General features: G+C 35.7%; 1 protein-coding gene across 1 annotated transcript in view; it reads left to right on the top strand.

Moving 5' to 3' along the window:
• The window catches only part of LOC129118032 (dynein axonemal heavy chain 5-like), a 148,188-nt gene that overhangs the window by 34,177 nt on the left and 96,954 nt on the right, over positions 1 to 17,057 (top strand). Inside the window, exons 32-42 of the mRNA XM_054629186.2 lie at positions 884 to 1,046; positions 3,485 to 3,596; positions 3,919 to 4,047; positions 5,384 to 5,583; positions 5,687 to 5,840; positions 8,089 to 8,355; positions 8,553 to 8,681; positions 9,083 to 9,298; positions 10,922 to 11,068; positions 12,641 to 12,813; positions 15,667 to 15,845. Of these exons, the coding sequence (XP_054485161.2) occupies positions 884 to 1,046; positions 3,485 to 3,596; positions 3,919 to 4,047; positions 5,384 to 5,583; positions 5,687 to 5,840; positions 8,089 to 8,355; positions 8,553 to 8,681; positions 9,083 to 9,298; positions 10,922 to 11,068; positions 12,641 to 12,813; positions 15,667 to 15,845 (1,869 nt within the window). The remainder of the gene's footprint in view (positions 1 to 883; positions 1,047 to 3,484; positions 3,597 to 3,918; positions 4,048 to 5,383; positions 5,584 to 5,686; positions 5,841 to 8,088; positions 8,356 to 8,552; positions 8,682 to 9,082; positions 9,299 to 10,921; positions 11,069 to 12,640; positions 12,814 to 15,666; positions 15,846 to 17,057) is intronic.

The following is a 17,057-nucleotide window of genomic DNA, read 5'->3' as shown; positions in this document are numbered from 1 at the left end:
AAACTGGCTCTCGGTGTGCACCTACATAAACATCAGGTGGAAAAATACTGCACTGCTCTGTGTGTCTCAGGGTACAGATGCTTAGCTCTCTTGCTTTTTCTGTTCAGAGCTAAGCACATCTCCTGCCAGTATTCTGCCCTGTACAAATTTAGGAAACATGTTGCCAAAGTACTCAAATTGTCCCTGCTCCAGTTGCATAATGAATTCCCTTGGGCTATGCAACTGCTCTGTAATGTCCTTATGCCTCCTAGTCAGATACAATTCCTTTGGAAGATTGTGGTGTGAACTACAGCAGAATGTATGATAAGCACTTTAATTTGTGCATACTAAATTGAGTATACTTTCTTGTCTGAGAACATATGCAGTAATCCAAATATATTTTGCTAGGAATTCCAAAAGATATGAGAGAAAGTAACTAAAACATTTATGTTAAGGAAGCCCATTTTAAATACTTTTATTGTCTATTATATTCTATATATTTCATTTGAAAGCACACCCATCGTCCCCAAACTCTGCCTCTTAAGTAATTAGTGTAAATTGACATAGGGGACATTTAGGTTCTTGCTAAAATTATATTGTATTTCATTGACATTTCATCTACTTTTCAACATTGTTTCCCTCAATTATGAGATTACTGCTACAGAAGAATATTGATTAAAAAAATCAGCTATCTAAACAATTACTGTGCATCAAAATCTGTTGTAATCATAATATAAGTGGAAACGTTTGTCTTCCTAGACACTATCTAGAAAACTGCAAGTCTGATTTCATTCATTTATTAAATAACATTACTAGAAATGCATTGATTCTTATGTTCATTAATACATTTGACATGAACACCTAATTAACATGCATGAATTTCCAATTTTAAAATTTGAAACAGAGTATCCTGAACTCCACAGAATTAAACGTGAACTTACCTTGCTTCAGAAACTTTACAGTCTTTATGATACAGTTACTTCCAGTATTGACAGATACAATGAAATGCTTTGGAATGATTTAAATATTGAAAAACTTAACAGTGAGTTCCTGGATTTTCAAAGCAAGTAAGTTGGTTTTTGGTTGAAGTACATGCAATTTGTGTTTCTAGCTCTGCTTTTTAATCAGCTTGTGAAAATTTCTCTGAGAGGCTGAAGAGCGTTGGTCCATCTCGTGCTCAGTGTTGGGCACAGCTGCGCTGTGGTGCAATATGCAGCTGGTTTGTGAGTCACCTGAGCCTTGTTGGGGTGTACTGACGTGTAGGCTGTAGCTTATGCAATAAACAAGGTGCACAAACCTGTGTCAAGGTGGTTTTAAGTATAAATAACTTTCAAAGCTGATTTTATACGGTACCTTCTCAGTGATTTTGTTTACAGCTAATTAATTCTTAGTCCGTGATATTACATGGAATTTTGAACCTATTGTTTACTTCTGCACTTTGGCGAAATTGTAATTGTTATTTCAAGAAGGGTAAATAGCCACACTAAATTCTGAGGGCTTATTTATGAAGTTTGAAGCAATAATGTTTTCCACAAAAAACTGACTGAGCTGTCTTTTAGTCATTAATTTGAAAAAAAACCCCTCTTTTAAAAAATAAGAATAGTAAAAATGAATGTATGTGAAACATAACTGCATTTGGACAATGTAAGTCTTCATCTCATTTCAGTAGAATTCTGGAATCTGCATCATAGTTTTTTCTGCAGTTGATTAAATTTTATGGTCTGTAGGACTTTTCATGCTTCTTTCTCCAGAACCCTGAAGGAAGCCATTGCACAGCAAAAGTTTTCATTTATGTGTTTCTCTTTGAACTTCATGTGTGACATTTTTGTTTTTCCTCTGAAGTGTTGAGCTATATTTGGAGCACTGTGACAACCAATAGGCAATAAATGCTTTTTTTGTAATACAAGTCCAACCCAGTACTATCCTTCTTTTGGCAGTTTGCTAACATTATTGCATAAAGCTATTCTCTTTAAAGGCAGAGAAATTGAAACAACATACAGGAACATAACAGTGATAACATAACATAAGGTGATATGCTGTGTTAAGAAAGAAGCAGAAATGCTGGAAGTGTAATTACTGCTTTAGATTAATTGTAAAGATATGCATAGTTATTTAATGTAATTTTGTTCTGCTACCTTTTAAAAATCCTAATATAATAGACAACTTATAATCATGAAAATAAAAGCACAAAAAAACCCTGTAGGCAAAAATAAATCTATTAGAAAGAAATAATAAGAAGAAATATTTGGAGAGCATTATAGAAGTTTATAATAACACTTGGAGAGAAGTTTCCCTTTATATTTTACTGTGATACAGTGTATAGAGAATGTCCAGTAAATTTAGGACAGAAATGTAAACCTGATCAATGGAGTAGTTTTTTAACATAATGTGCAGCTCACGAAATTTGCTTTCAGAAGACATTGTTGAGACTAAGAGAAAGGAAAAAGTTATTTGAATTTTTTAAAAGATTGCCATTTTTATTACCAAGCTGAGAGATCCCATTTCCAATAGCCATCCCTAGAGAAGTTTATTAGATGTTACTTGCTATGCCTCAGGACAGAAGTAGCCAGGAACTGCACCTTAAAGCCTTCTTGATGCAAGGCAGAGTATAAATTTTCCATTCTGCAATGCTTTTCTCCAGCATATTTAATGCTATCTACTGTTAGATTCAAGATGAAAGACTATAGCAGTTATTGTAGTGCCATGACAGGATGAATTTGTTCATCTGCCTCTCACCAGCAAGCAGTGAAGAATTTGCACATATTCCAGCATTGTGTGACAGATCTGTCTGATTCTGAGCTGTGAAAAATGGAGAACTTTTTTGAAGGAATTTGTCATTATGGGGAGGTTTTATGCAGCTTTTAGCTTCTGGAACTGAGCTGTAAGAGAACTGCTGTCAGTCTTTGGTCCAGAGCTTTGGCAGATGAAAATTGGTAATTCTGGTTTAGAAGGGAGAGGAGCTGTGACTATTCACAGTACAAGAGGTTCTTCATTTTAAATTTGCATAAAGGAAATTTTTGCTTTGAGTATCTTTCATACAAACGAGATATGAATTAAGAGTTGTTTGATTGAAACAGAAGTTTTTTCCTCTTTGCAAGCAGAATAGTTTTAGTTTAGGATGTACTTTATTTTACTGGGAAAATATATGTTGTTTAATCATTTTATCTCTTTACAAGATGAGGTGCATTTTCAAATTTTACTAAAACAATGACACTGCAGGAACTTAATTTCAGGTATGGGTTTGCACATGAAATTAACTTCCTTTAATTCAAACTGAAATAGAAACCTAACCATTCCAGTGTAATTTGTGCTGTCTTTTAGCAGTGTTTCATGCCTGCAGTCACAAATGACCAACTATATATAATATTACCAACTTGCAGCTGGATTTTTTATTTGCAGTCTACTGGTCAACTCATTGAAAAATTGCAATATATCGTACTATTTAGTGGTGGATGGTGATTATTAAGAATAAAATATTTCTTCTTTCTTTTTGTGCTTTTTAAAGGATCCGAAAGTTACCGAAAGCACTGAAGGAGTGGCAAGCTTTTCAAGACCTAAAAAAAAAAATTGATGACTTCACTGAGAGCTGTCCTTTGCTTGAAATGATGAAAAACAAAGTATGTTCAGCATAATAATTTGGAGATAAGAGTCACTTGAGAAGCTCTACTGAAGGACATGTTATATGACTACAAGATGCTTTCCATAATTCTTTTTTGTAGATAAAAGCAGCTGTATTTATAGCAAAAAATCTAGTTAGGCTTAGTTATAGAAAAATAAACCAAAAGACTTTGTAATGTGATTAGAATAACTACTAATGCTTCCAGTGGAATGGAAGTCAAGACTCTCCTATTTGTTTAACAGATGCAGTGCAAAACATGATCATTCTAGACCTAAAATTAATACAATTTTTAAAAATCTCATCCCTATGGACTTTTCTAGGCAATGTTGTCAAGACACTGGGAAAAAATGGCACAAGTAACTGGGCATCACTTTGATGTTGACTCTGAAAATTTCACTTTAAAAAATGTAATGGATGCCCCTTTATTAAAACATAAAGAAGATATTGAGGTATATGTACTTTTCTGTTTTGTTTTGTTTGGTTGTGGGTTTTTTTTGTAATTATTAACTTGTGATCTGGTGCTTTTGAAATCCTGTTTCTAGTCAGCTTTGTAACATTAAAAAAATAGGTTTAGTTGAAGAATTCCTTTGAAAAAGTGGAGTTTGGTAGTTGGTGTTGGCACTGATAGTTAGTTTAGTTTATTTCCCTCTTATTCTGGTGAAGATTTAAATATGTAGATGGTATTACACTAATCCTTCCATAAGAGGACTTCTGTTGTTTTAAAAGTAGTGTGATTCTGTCATGCTTCTGATTTAGGGTCTGCCTACTTATATTTTTTTTTCTTCCCTTTAAATGTCTAACCAGAGAGGAAAAATAGTTGATGTAAGACTGATCCTGTTAAGTGCTAAAAATACTTGGAACACAGTAGAAGAGGAGGATATGGGGTTAAAAAAGAATGAAGTTGTTTTGTATTTCAAAAGTGACCCTTCACAAGAGTACAGATAGATGAGAAGGCATATGGAATGTGCACAAGCTGCAAAGCCATTGTCTCCTCTGTTTTGGGGACAGAAGTTGTCTAGCAAGTGCCTTAGCTTCATGCTTGTTAGCTTTTACAAGAACAAATCACAGCTAAAACTAAAGAAGTAAAACCCCAAGAGCTAAATCTGTATTATTTCCAGAGTAGTGACCTCTTTAGTCTTGTCCACACATGAGCATTTTTAGGGCAAAACCATGAAATCAAACCTCCGCTGTACCCAATTCCTGGACAAGAATTTTAGCCTTATGGAAGGTTCGGAGTTCCACCTTACACTTCAGGAAACACTTTAAACCTGCAATAGAATTTTGGGATCCAGTCTGAGTGTTTGATCCTTTTCTCTTTCTCTCTGATGCAATAACCAGCTTTATGACAGTCTTGTTCTCACTGCCTTCAAGAAGCAGCAGACAGGCACATTGTCAGTCTACACTCTGTTCTCGGAATATTTATTGGTTTTGATTGGCAGTATTTATTATCTTTAAACTCTTCTGTCAGTTTATTTGATTTCAAATATTAATACATACAGAGAGAAAAAAATCTTCCTGCAGATTCAATGACTCAGTGAATTTTGTGTGTGTAAGATGCTAGCAGTAGTGAAGATGCAGTATAGCCCATTTAATGTACCTGTTACAAGTAGTACTAGAATATAATCTTGTTTGAAATATAATAACTTCAAGGTGTTTAAATGTATATTTTCATTAGCCTGAACTTACACTGAGATCTGGATCAAACCAATACATTTTAATAGTCTTTATAAGTGTGCTTTATAATAGCCTTAGATGAATGTAAATTACTATTTTAATTTTACACAGGATATCTGCATCAGTGCTGTCAAAGAAAAGGATATTGAAGCAAAATTGAATCACATCATCAGTGACTGGAGTACTCATACTTTCAGTTTTGGTCAATTCAAAGCTCGAGGAGAACTTCTTCTGAAAGGATCAGATATATCAGAGAAAATAGCTTTGATGGAAGATAGCCTCATGATGCTGGGGTCACTGATGAGCAACAGGTACAAAACTTAATAAATATACATATTGTATAAATCTAATCCACCCCCAAGCTGAACAATTACCATCTTAGCTTCTTCTTCCCTTTAACTCATGTTCATGCAGGTATAATGCCCCATTTAAGTCCACTATACAACAATGGGTTCAGAAGCTGACCAACACTGCAGAGATAATTGAAAACTGGATTACTGTACAGAACCTCTGGATTTACCTTGAAGCTGTGTTTGTTGGTGGAGACATTGCAAAACAGCTACCTCAGGTATATTGATGTATGATAGTAATATGTTATACCAGGAGATAAGCCACATCACAGAGTTTATTTGCCAGTGCCAACTCACATAAGATTTGTGGGCTGTGCATGAGCAGTTCAGGAGAAGCTTTGCCAAACTAGGATCTGTCTGGTTAAATTGCTTAGAACTTGGTGAAACCTAAAGGAACACAATTGTTTGTAATTCAAGTTTAAATGTTCCTGTCAGTGTGCAATATTAGTGAATTAGTACAGGGCTCAGAACTACTTAATGGCACGAAACTGATTTATTGCTTTTGCCATATGTACAAATATCCCTTTCTTCCTCTGTGCACATGTTTATAGGCTATAATCTGTAATAGAATGACAGATTTTGCATTTCAATTCTGTACTTGCTAGGACTCAGTTTAATGAAGTCCCACAGAGAGATGCTGCCAGGCCTGGGAGCTGTGCATGTGCTAATCTGTGTGAACCATTGCAACCTCTTCAAAAGGCAGTGATGACCTTCCAAGGTAGCAGCTGCACAAGAGCTAAGGAATGATCTGAACAGGAGAGAAGTAGCAGAAAAAAATAATCCTTTTTGTTGTGTCTCCTAATGAGGAGTTTTCATACAGTACTAACAGACCACAGTTCAGTCTTACTGGATCAAACAGTGTAACTAAACAAAGTCATCATTATTGGGAAATTATTAGATGTGAATTTATTTCAGGATACATATTTTATAATTAAAGCTTACAATATCACAAATTAAGATTAATTTTGCAAGCTAAATAAAGCTTTCTCAATTGTTACTTAAACTACAATTTTTTTGTTGTTGTTCATGAGATATATTTATGTTGTTAGGGCTTATCAGAGAATCAATAAGCAGCTTGTGCAGATGAACAAATGGTACTAAAGCTACTTCTTCCAAGGATGATAGATACATGAACCAATATTCTGGAAAAAAACAAATGTAGTGATTGTCTTTGATGAAGGAGGAAAAGGAACAGCTTGGTGGAAGAGTAATGAGGAGTGGTTTTAATTGCAATTTCTGCAGTAATGAATACTGCAACAAGTAACTGTTAGCATCTGGAAATTAGCAAGAAGATGAATAATGTTCAGTCAATGTGAATTTGTTAGGAGCAAAACACATTGAAAAAAAATCTAATTTATTTTTAGGGTGGGCAAAGAGCTTTGTGGATAGAGGAAAAACAGTAGTTGCCATATATTTAGATAGGTTTTTGCCATTGTCTCTGATAGTATTACCAAAAAAGGTATTTTAGCTTGCTGGTGTGCAAAATGAAGAAGGGTAGAATGCATAAACATCAATAACCAATAACTAAAATATTGTATCTGGTTTTGGTGAAAGAAACACACTGACAAATTTGAGAGAGCATAGAAGAGGGTGCAAGAATGAGGAACTATGAAGGAAGGATGAGGAACAAGAAAAGATTCAACAAACTAGACTTATTTGACTTCAAGAAAAGGAAAAACTGAAGTGCAAAAGTGATAAGTTTTTTAAAATATAAGGGCTCTTCTCAACAGGAAGGAAAAACATGTCTTGTTTTCAGTATCTGATTTAGTTTAGATATTAGAAGACAGTCACCAGTATCAAAAATTGCCTCGAGAGGCTTCTAAATCTCCATTGAGCATCACTAAACACAAGACAGAGAGATATTTTGGGTATGATCCTGCCTCATATCAGACAAATTCCTTTGGATCTTCTTTTGAGATCTCTTCTAGCTCTTAGATAATTTATGATTCCATTAACATTTCATTTGTTGTAGGTGAAGAAAGAATTTTTAATGTTAATATAGCCAGTGTATAAAAATATTTATTTTTCAGCTTTGAGAATTTGTCTTCACCTACACTTGTAATGTACAAGTGGGGGGCAGCTTCAGACTGTGTATACTGGTTTTGTTCATCAAGTGTTGCTACTAGCAGCTTACATGACATTGCATATTGCTGTTAGGAAGACTATAATTTCTGAGAAAGCTGCTTTTTGAGCTTTCTCATGTGTGTTGGAGTCCTTTTATGTAGAAAATTTTGGTGCCCAACATGAAGTAAGATATTTCCAGAGCTATTCCTATTGTACTATTTCTCTTGCAATTTGATCTCTGGTCAATAATAAGCATGACTACTAATATTCATACATAAGTCCTCCAAAGAAGACTTTAACAGCAAGGGAGGTATTAAACTGTTACCCTGTCTGATAGAATTACTTAATTTTTAGAATATGGCAAACATGAGGAAAAGCTAATGCATGTATCATGTACTTCAGGAAGCCAGAAGATTTCAGAACATTGATAAATCGTGGCAGAGAATTATGCAGAGAGCCCATGAAACATCAAACATTGTGCAGTGCTGTGTTGGAGATGAGACTTTGGCACAGCTGCTACCACATTTGCTGGAACAGTTGGAAATCTGTCAGAAATCACTGACTGGCTATTTGGAAAAAAAGCGATTAATATTTCCAAGATTTTTTTTTGTATCTGACCCTGCTCTTCTGGAAATCCTTGGTCAAGCATCTGATTCCCACACTATTCAGGTACAAATAGTAAAGCAAGAGTGTTCTTACGGTCGAGATCACTAAGTGAAGACCGTGGCAGATTTTGTTTTTTATTTGAGAGAATTTCTTTCACTAATGGAAAGATTTACACAGTATTGTAATACAGCATTTAAAGACAAAGTAAGAATGCTATATGAGATCACTTTATGGAGGCTTTTTTTCGGATTCTATTGCAGGCACATTTGTTAAGTTTGTTTGACAATGTTAACCGAGTGGGATTTAATGAAAAAAACTACGACCAGATTTTATTGTTTGAATCTCAAGAAGGAGAACAGGTCAATATTATTGAACCAGTTTTAGCTCAGGTAATGAAAGTATATATTACAGTTTTTCATGACTTGATTTAAAATAGATTTATGTTTTAGAGGCCAACGGTATTGCATCTTGTTATTATTTTACTAGCTGAATGAAAACCTCCCAATGTGAACAGCAAGAGCAAAGAGTAGCAGGGACAGAACATTTGTGTCAGTTTGTAACGATTGCTTTACCTGTTTTCTCAGCAGTGCTGCTGTGAAGTGCCAAATCTATCACATATCTCTAGAAGGGCAGTGGAGCAGAAAGAGGAAAGGAATCTTTTAAAGATTAGAGAATAACAAATATGGAAATGGGAGTACGAAGGACTGGGAAAAAAGTCACATAACAGCTCTTGCTTCTTGTGAATTATTCATAAAATAATTCTCTGAAAGTACTTTCTTGTTTATTTCAGGGCAATGTGGAATTCTGGTTAGGTCAGCTGCTGAATGGGATTAGGAAAACAATCCACACCATCATTAGACAGGCGTCAATGGCCATTAACGATTCAGAATTTAAGATGTATGACTTTCAGGCAATGTTTCCTGCACAAATAGGGCTTCTGGGAATTCAAATTATCTGGACCAGAGATGCAGAGAAGGCACTGAACAGTACCAAAACAGACAAAAAGGTAGTATTTAATGAGTCTTTGGGGATTTATTAAAAGCATTGTTTGTAACAGTACATATTGTGAAAATTTAAAAGTAACATGTAGGAAAAAGCAGAAAATACTAGTTAATTACCCAGAATAACAAATAAAGTATCAGGAAAACAGAATAATAAAAAATGTCTTAAGGAGTCACACCTCCTCATTATCCCCCCAGCTTGTGCTTTAGAATTGTTCCTAATCTCGTGATTTTCTCTGTTGTTTTGTTAGGGCAAGCATCTTAGGAAGAGACAGTTTCTTAGTTTGGGAAAACAGGGAATTTTATCATGCTACTTTCACAAAATCAAATTTGGAAAGAAATAAGAGCTCCTGAACTTTGGGGAAGTAACTGTGCTTTGTGGACATTGGTCTACTGTATCCAAATGTATTACATCCTTCAGTTGATAAGCTCTTTTATTTAGGGAAGGGGAAGAATAGAATCTGTTTCAGGAGGTGTTGGTTTAATCTTAAATACATGGATAAGATGCTGTTAAAAACCAAGGTGTCATTCTTAACAATGAATCTATGAAAGAACAAGGAGGGGGTGTGAGCCAAAGGGTTGCAAACCACCATTAATCAGGAATACTCAGTGAGAATGAACAAAGAATGAGTAACATCATCCTACCATAAAAGTAAATGCAGGGCAAATTCCATGCTGTACTTTGATACTGCATGAAAGTAAGGGCATAGACTATGGAGAAAACCATGTACTGCTACATTTTCTGCATTGTTCAAAGTTTTAAAAGACCATAAACCTGATTTTAGTCCACTCTTGTTTGTAGAATAACTAGGTATAAATGTTCTTTTGCATTAACAAGAAAACAAATTTTGTGGGTTTTTGGGCTGAACTGCATGTGTTTTTTGGGGGCTGGGGAGGTTATTTAATTCTCTGTTGGTTTTAATTGTGTTTTTATCAAATTTTTCTCAGCAAACTGGGTGAGTTTTCAGCTCTGCACGTATTTACAGAAAGCTGGTGTGATTGTTCTGTCACACGTTTGGAATGGGGTATAAATGAGCTGCTCTTTCTTAAATCTCAGTGCTTTCTGTTGTGTACATCACTGGCAGAGGCAGATGCTATTTAGTCATACAATGCTATAAGTCAGCATTGTATAGTCAGTATTTGTGGAATTTTGTAACAGATCTGGTACTACAAATTAAATTATTATTTTAGTGTCAGCATCTAAAATTACAGTATGCTTCCCCCTTCCTCTGGTTAAAGGATGTGACAGATCTTCAGGTTCCTCTTCCCCCTAAAGCTTGAGCTGATATACACTACCCAAAATCATTGATTGATGGTTTTGAGTATATGCAGGGATGCAGTCAGCTGAAAATGTAATGTATAGTAAAAGAAGCAAGAGTCTTGGAATAAAATCTTACAGTGTGACCTGTTCACCAAGACATAATCTTATTGTACTCTGTTGGGTAAGATTGCATAAATGGAAGGCAGCCTCCAAATCCAAATTTAGGATTCCAAGCCTAATAAATACAAAGCAGAATATGGACATTATAACCCTGGCTATTTTTAAATTTTAAAAAACATTAAAATTCTAAATATTGGAAGAACAAATTGTGTTTGTATTAATTTGATCATTCTTGCTTGTGGAAAAGGTAATGCACACAACAAATCAGAAGTTCTTGGAACTTTTAAATGATTTGATTGACATGGCAACACACAATCTGACAAGAATGGAGCGGACAAAATATGAAACGTTAATCACCATTCATGTGCACCAGAAGGATATCTTTGATGATTTGGTAAGTTTTGGAAAACCATCAAGGGATTTCCTATATGGAAGGTCTTGCATATATAAAAAATTATAAGCAAATCTTAGAATCTATTCTCTTTGAGTAGCTCTGACATTACTGCTGTGATAGAGCATATCAGATTTAGTTTGATTTAATATAGATGTGATGCAGTGAGAAGGGTGAATTTTTATATAGGTGTGTTCATAGGTTTAGATTTCAGGTTTTTAAATGCTTGTTCATACTCATCATGCACAAATTCACCGTGAGCAAAAGAGTTTGACTTCTTAAATTAAATGATCCTCTCAATTTGAACATTTAATTCATTATTTGATTGAAATGTAAATGTAAAAACCCTCCCTTTAGTATTCCTGTCAATCTTGTGATTTCTGATCCAGCCTATGTGTTGATGTAAGGTAATGGTTATTCAAAGGTAAAAGCAGAGAGGCTTCATATATTTGAAGAGAATAGCAACAATAGATATAACAGGTATTTTAGGTTTTTTGATAATTGAGTTGCATCAGGTTTCCTTTAGAGGAGTATGTTGAATAATGAAAGCATAATTATAAAAATGGAAGTAAAATGACTTCCAAAGGACTTGAATGATGCAAAGGCCAATAATTCAATACTGATTGCTTAATTTATGCATATATGTTAGGAAGATAAAAATTAAGTGCATGTGTAAAGAAAATAGAAAACATTAAAGAAAAGTACTGAAATCTAGAAAGAAAACTACTGGCTTCTAAGATAAGCATGGTGTTTTATCCTCTGCTTATAATTTTAAATTTATCTTCATAATTATTTGCCTAATTAATTTAATGTCATATTATAATAAAATTATGGAAAATTGTTTAAATTTGTAGGTCCTGTATACGAAATAAAAAGTCAGGAAAAAGTCCACAACTGGGGAAAGGGTTTTTAAATGGTATATGTAATGATAGCCTTCTCTCTTAAAACATTCTATTCTATTCTCTGCTAAACACATCCTTTAGTGATTGAGATAAAGGAAAGGGAAGTGGCTGAGATTCCAGAACCTCCACTTCACCTTACACTGTGTTTGCAAGGCCAATAACCAGGGCAACATTTTCTGTAAGAGGCCAGTGGTTTTGAGATCTACTGTCGATAATAATGAATCTGTTAATTACTACAAATCTAAATATGTGTATATCAAGTTCATAATGAAAATACAACCCGAATATACAAGCACTCAGTCGTCTATACAACATATTCAAATACTGTTCACAATTTAGTATTTCTGTGAGTAATGATGTAGTTACCATGCAGGACAGCCAGTATTGTTCATTTTTTATGTTTTCCATGACTGTTTTTCAATATCTCTGTAAGACGCAATTCATAATCTCTGTGCCCAAATCAGAGGAAAATCAAAGTTGACAGAAGGTTCAGAGCATGTCATAGACAGGTTTGAAAAGATAATTCCGGATGTCTTGACTCCTGACAGATTCTATGCTCATTCTTCAAGGACATGAATTTATATTAAGTAGACTTTTTTTTTTCTGTATGGAATTTAAGTTTAATTTGTTACTGATTCATTTCTGTATTAATGATTTTTCTTTTCCATAATAGGTCCGTATGAACATTAAATCTCCATCTGATTTTGAATGGCAAAAACAGTCTCGATTTTATTATCTTGAAGACTTGGATAAATGCATTATCAAAATCACTGATGTAGAGTTCACCTACTGCAATGAATACTTAGGCTGTACAGACAGGCTTGTTATAACTCCCTTAACTGACAGGTATTTGTAAAAGGAATGAAATGCGTAGTATTGGAGCTAAGATTTATTAATACTTCCTTTGACTTAGTTCTTTTAATGAGTCAGAATTACTTAGGTTGCTCTACAATGCTGCAATATCGCTGGTGAACAGCAGAGGCCAGTGCTTATATATTCAGCTATTGAAAAGAGGTTGAATTTGAGTGTTTGTTTGAGCTACATGAGCTGTGATGGGCATTAAAAAATTTACTTGTTCTCAAGATAAACATGCCCGAACACCATACATGTCACTAGCCAAAACAAAGTCAGTCTAAATACCAATACATTGCTGCTTTCAACAAGCAAGTAGTTGCATGAGAATTTGGAATTACAGCAAGTGATTAATTTGAAGTCAACCTGTAGGAAAAAGCAGTAACTCAGGACAGAGCATCGCATAGCTACTTCCAGTATGGTTTTAAGCAAAGCCTATGGAGACTTGCAGGAATACAAATACAGAAAACTCTGAGGGCAATCACAAGGAGTAGTTTTTATTGCTGGAGTGTTAGTTATACAGCAGAGTATAAACTTCATTAAATGCCTATTTTCCTATAGTCCTTGATTGGTGCTTCAGCTAGGCAAGAGGCAGATGTATTTGCTATGCCAGAGCTTGTTCTTTTATATGTGGATACAAATGTCGAAGTCAAAATATTTTGCCTATTCAGTCATTTATAGAATTATCGAATGGTTTGGATTGGAAGGGGCTTTAAAGATCATCTAGTTCCAGCCCCCTTGCCTTGGACTGGGACATTTTCCACTAGACCAGTTTGCTCAAAGCCCCATCTTGAGTTAATGTTGGAATTGTCTTTGCATTCTTTGTGCTACTAGATTTTATTTATTAATGAAAACTCAGATTTTTTGCCTATTTCTGAAGAAAAATTATTCCCTGTGAGCTATTTAAGAGAGCCAAACCTCTGCATGTAGATACCTGGCTTCTAATAAGTAACACACATCTCCCAAATTCTATGTTATGCACCCTACTGTTCCTGTGTTAGATAGAAGTCTGTTTGCAGCAGTACATATGCAGTTGATTAGTGGCTATGGCAGCACTAACGCACTGAAAATATTTTTACCCACCAGGAGAGCCAGCATCAATAAAATGTTGTCATTCAAAATTTGTTCACTGAATTAAAATGCAGCCAGGGAAGTGGTTTTGGCACCAAGCCTGCCAGAGTTTAAAAGTGCTTGGACCAAGCTTTCAGGCACGTGCTGTGGTTTTTGGGTTTGTCCTGTGCAGAGCCAGGAGCTGGACTGGAACTAGACATAGGATATATTACGATTATACAAGGTGCTGTGTCACACAAGATTGAAAATTAGCACAAGATGACGTGATTGAATAAAACAAGCCTTTTAAATGAGTTTAAACTGTAATATTAATAACAACAACAGAAAGAGCAGACATGTCTCTCTTTGGACAAACCTGGAAGAGCCAAACAAAGCTGCAGGGATTGGAGGCTACCCACTGTCACATGTTAAAAGGATATTTGAAGCAGAGATGTTTCCTAATGTTAGCATGGGAAATGTATGTGCCTAAGCAATGTTGCACAACAACAGATTTTATTCCCCTTGTGGGATTTTCCATTTTAATATTTATAATACTGCTGCATGGAATTGTCTGATCTCCTGAAAATTTTCAGGTAATGGTGTCTTTGTTCCATTAATCAGCTTGGAGTCAAGTCCTGTTTGGCTAATGATTTCATGTTCAGAGAGATTCCCTAAGCATGTGATAAATACAGACACAGCTGGTGGTACGTTGCATTAAGATGATGGCACTAAAACTGAATGCTCCTACACATCATATCAGACCCAGTCCATGTCATGGCATACACCAAAAATGAAGTGAAAGGTCTGCATAGAACTTGTGCTATGTATTCAGCTTGTCCTCGTTTTCAGAAGCAGAATTGTTAGGAGTGGTATTTTTTATGTGTTAAATGGTGGCCTCTTAACTGGTCACTGAGCAATAAGGTGAAAAAGCATTCTTACTGCTATTGTATTAGAATGATTATTCTGTGGTTTCCTAAGTCATACTAGGTGCTATCATTTGGGATTTTTTCCAATGTCCATTTTATCTCCCCACATATATCATAAAACTATTGAGTTTCACAGTGCTGAAATGTGTTTGCTGTGATTTTGGAACATTGGAGGTTAGAACAACATGTTTCCTTACACCCTTCAGTAACCTCCACACCATCTGAGAAGGCTGAGACTTAAACTTGAGGATCTCAACCCAGGATGGAGGCTGAAGAAGAAGATGGTCATAGGACTCATAGATTCCTCCTCTTTCTCCATTGCTCATTGCAATCTTTGCTCTCATCCATTGCCCTCCTGGAACTCAAAGGCTTCACATGACTGGCAGCAATGCTGTGGTTTGGCATGCTCCTATGGAAATGTCAAGAGCAGGAGGTGCTTCCGGCCTCTGTGCCTCCCTGCTGCCAGATCAGAGAGCCCATCATGAGTACTCTGGGAACATGGAGGGAGGGGAAAAGACAGACATTCTGGGTGCTGCAGAATGAGGCTGTAATGGAGAAAGGGTGTATGATAGTCTGAGAAAATCACAATACTACAGGATTTTGGTATTCAGCATTTAGAATTGGCCTGTGAATTTCCTGGGCTGTTGCAGTCATGGCTGTGCTGGATGAGTGCTTTTCTTCAGGTAGAGCTAAACTGGTCTGGTAACTCAGCTTCACAGTGTGCAAGGGGGTGACTGAGGACTCACCACATGGAAATACATTTCTGCCCCCTTCCCCAGCTCTGGATAATCCATCTGTTGTGGTTGCATGGATGGATTTCAAGTAATTAATGGTAGGAAAAGATTCACAGATCTCTTTGTTCTGTCTTTAGGTGTTACATCACTCTGGCACAGGCCCTGGGCATGAGTATGGGTGGTGCACCAGCAGGACCTGCTGGGACAGGGAAAACAGAGACAACTAAAGACATGGGCAAATGCCTGGGAAAGTATGTTGTGGTTTTCAATTGTTCAGACCAAATGGACTACAGAGGACTTGGTCGTATCTATAAAGGTAAGAAAATACCTTTTATTTATTCTTTTTAGAGTTGTAAGTTTTTGCCCCTTCAGTGTAGTGAGTTGGCAATGATTTGGAGAGCATTTTTCACCTCTGTTTCCTCTTATTCCCAGGCACTCATCAACTTTACCTGATATTTGATTTTATTTGATTTTTCCTTTCTTTCTTCCCGCATGTTTTCCAGTACTTTTTTGTTTGAATGTTCTTCAATGATGTTTCCCATCGATGTTTTCTTTTTTCCTTTTAATCCTTTCTATTGTTTGAGTGTTTTTTAATGCCTCTATCCTACCCCTTCCAGTGGAGAGGATTTGTATTTATTATTTGCTATTTTTGTGTCAAACAAGACAATCAAATGTGAAGCTCAAGGATGTTTTGCAAGGCAGGGAAATATGCAAAGTGTCGCAGTGTCTTATTTAACTACAGGACTCTTTTGAAGCCAGGAAAATGACACCATGGTCAAACTCTGATAACTCTTCATGATTAGCAAAATTTTGAATTTAGTTTTGCAAACAGTGATCCGTGATTCCAAATTCTTTCATAATGGTCTATTTTATTGTATATAGCTGCATTTATATATGGACTGACAGACCACAGACCACCACCATTTTCTGTGAGTGGTGGGTTTTTAACTATAACACAAGGCATCATAAACAAAATTTTCACTGTTGTGTTACCTCGTGAAGGCTAAAATATGATCTGGGGATAATATTTCATTTCAATTAAGAAGCCAGTGAAGCTGGCCATGATTTTTTAAGCAGAGGAACATTTCTGAGCTAGAAACTGAACCATCTATGCATGTGAATACCTTCAGTTAAGGTCACAAGTTTCTCAAAGCACCTCTTGTAACCCCACAGATTTGGGCCAAGCTTTTCTTGCACATCTCTTATCATGTGTGCAGACCTTTAGTGTTGTTTATTTTGCTCATTGTTATTAGACAGAAGAGGCTTGGTATATCTGAGTATGCTCATAATGACAAGCACAGTCATCTGCTGGGTTTCTGCTATACCTGCAATCATCAGTCTGTAAGGGAGATGTGAGCCTTTGTTCCTGCTTGCAGTGGGTTCGTCTTTGATGTCACCAAACTGTTGTCTTCTGCTCTGCTCCTTTTGTGAGAATATTTGTATCTCTTTATGTAAGTGCCTCTTTTCCTGGCTCCATGGTGATTTCACTTCTTTGTATTAAACTGTTTGTGACTTGTGTCAGTTCAGA

This window comes from Agelaius phoeniceus, chromosome 1 (genome assembly GCF_051311805.1).
Source record: "Agelaius phoeniceus isolate bAgePho1 chromosome 1, bAgePho1.hap1, whole genome shotgun sequence".
Lineage (NCBI taxonomy): Eukaryota > Metazoa > Chordata > Aves > Passeriformes > Icteridae > Agelaius > Agelaius phoeniceus.
Note: the sequence above shows the minus strand (reverse complement) of the source record. Positions and strands in the feature narration are given on the sequence as shown.